At 65.1% G+C, this 2,195-nt stretch overlaps 1 protein-coding gene across 1 annotated transcript in view; it reads right to left on the reverse strand.

The window, feature by feature from the left end:
- Positions 1-2,195, reverse strand: part of LOC113975268 (death-associated protein kinase 2-like) — a 9,200-nt gene that overhangs the window by 1,046 nt on the left and 5,959 nt on the right. Inside the window, exons 6-11 of the mRNA XM_027699113.1 lie at positions 1,431-1,652; positions 1,196-1,334; positions 910-1,039; positions 742-790; positions 592-618; positions 320-472 (exon numbers count right to left, since the gene is read on the reverse strand). Of these exons, the coding sequence (XP_027554914.1) occupies positions 320-472; positions 592-618; positions 742-790; positions 910-1,039; positions 1,196-1,334; positions 1,431-1,652 (720 nt within the window). The remainder of the gene's footprint in view (positions 1-319; positions 473-591; positions 619-741; positions 791-909; positions 1,040-1,195; positions 1,335-1,430; positions 1,653-2,195) is intronic.

The raw sequence follows: 2,195 nt of genomic DNA on the forward strand, positions 1-2,195 counted from the left end.
TGGAGGCAGAGATGGGGTGGGAGGGAAATGGGGATGGGGATGATGGATATGGAGATGATAGAGATAGGATAGGGATGGGATAGAGATGGGAATGGGGATGGGATGGAGATGGGGATGGAGATGGAATTGAGAGTAGGGATGATGGAGGTGGAGGTGGGGATGGAAATGAGAAGGAGGTGGAGACAGAGATGATGGGGTGGGGATGGCAGTGGAGATGGACATGGGGATGGGGATGATGAAGATGGGGATGGGCATGGAGATGGGCATGGGGATGGGAAGGAGATGGAGGTAGACCTGGTGGGCTGGGCTGGGGCCTTACCCTGGGTCCTTCACCAGCAGCTGCTGGATGAAGTCCTTGGCCATCTCGGAGGTCTGGCTGAAGCAGCGCTCCTCGAACTCGTAGGCACCAGCCACGACATTGGAGAGGGTCTCAGCATCCGTCTCACCCTGGAAGGGGGACAAGCCGCTGAGCCTGTGGGGACATGACAGAGCCACTGAATGCCGGGACATCACTGGCTTGGCCACCCCAGCACCCCCAGTGTCCCTGTGCCTCAGTGTCCCCAGCCACAGGGAGCACTGCCCCACACTCACAGGATGTAGGTGATGACCCCGATGCTCCTGAAAGGCAGAGGTGGGTATCAGATGCTGCTCCCTCTGGGGACCCCAATGTTCGTGGCACCCGGGGGGGGTCCCTCCCCACCCACCAGCTCAGCCCGGTGCCCCCAGGTCCCGGCTCCTCACCACATGTCGGTCGCGGAGCTCAGCGGCTCATAATTGATCACTTCAGGAGCTGGGGGTGAACAGAGAGCCCGGGCAGGACATCAGAGGGGACGGCACCGGCCTGCCACCTCCCTCCCTGAACACCAGGGGTCCCTTTGCCACATCCCCCAGGGACGTGCCAGCCCCTACCGATGTACTGGGGGGTCCCGCAGAGGCTTTTGAAAGTGACACCATCCTCCAGCTGCTGGGCCAGCCCGAAGTCGATGATCTTGATCCGGGGCTTGGGGACGTCCCTCTCCTGCAGCATGATGTTCTCGGGCTGTGGGGACGTGGTGGGGTGAGGAGAGGATGGCAGGGGGTGGAGCAGCATCCTGGGAAGCTGGGCAGGGTGCGGCCAAGACTCCGGAGGTGCCTGGCAGGGCAGATGCAGCCCCTGGATCCTCAGGGAGCAAGGACAGGGTGTCTCCGTGGGCACCTTGAGGTCGAGGTGGGCGATGAGGCGGGCGTGCAGGTACTCCACCCCGCGCAGGATCTGCCCCAGGAACTCGATGGCCTCCTCCTCCGACAGCATCTCCTTCTCCGCGATGAAGTCGAAGAGCTCCCCCCCGGCGATCCTGCGCACGGCGGGGCGGGGGCAGCTCGGCCACCTCCGGCACGGGGCACAAAAAGGGCTCTGTTCCCCTCTCCCCCCGCCCCAGGAGCCCACTCACAGCTCCAGGACGAGCACCACCTCGGCTCTGCTGGCGAACAGGTCGTGGAGCCGCATGATGTTGGGATGGTTGAGCTGGCGGAGGATGGCGACTTCCCGCTCCACCTGGGCCCGCTCCAGCCCCAGGCGGCTGCCCCAGCAGCGCCGCGTCTTCACAAATTTGGCGGCGTAGAAGGTGCCGGTGCCGCGCTCGCGGCAGCGCCTCACCACGCCAAAGTGCCCGCTGCGGCGAGAGGCCGGGCTGGGGCACGGCCGGGCTGACCCCAAAACGGGGGAGGACCCAGGAGTCCGGACACCTCCGGGGCAGCTGGGACCCCTGCCTGTGCCCCTCCCACCTGCCTGCATCCCTGCCCGTGCCCCTCTCACCTGCCTGGATCCCTGCCCGTGCCCCTCCCACCTGCCTGCATCCCTGCCTGTGTCCCACTCACCTGCCTGGATCCCTGCCCGTGCCCCTCTCACCTGCCTGCATCCCTGCCTGTGCCCCTCCCACCTGCCTGCATCTCTGCCTGTGTCCCACTCACCTGCCTGGATTGGTGCCTACACCCTGCTCACCTGCCTAGACCTTCTCACCTGCCTGCAGCCTGCTCACCTCCCTGGATCCCTGCCTGCACCGCTTCCACCTGCCTGCCTGGATTCCCGCTTACCTGCCTGGATCCCACTCACCTGCCCTGAACCCACTCACCTGCCTGGATTCCCTCTTGCCTGCCTGGATTCCCACTCACCTGCCCGGATCCCACTCACCTGCCTGGATTCCCGCTCACCTGCC

This window comes from Neopelma chrysocephalum, unplaced genomic scaffold (genome assembly GCF_003984885.1).
Source record: "Neopelma chrysocephalum unplaced genomic scaffold, ASM398488v2 Primary Assembly neopelma1_137, whole genome shotgun sequence".
In the NCBI taxonomy this organism is placed as follows: Eukaryota; Metazoa; Chordata; class Aves; order Passeriformes; family Pipridae; genus Neopelma; species Neopelma chrysocephalum.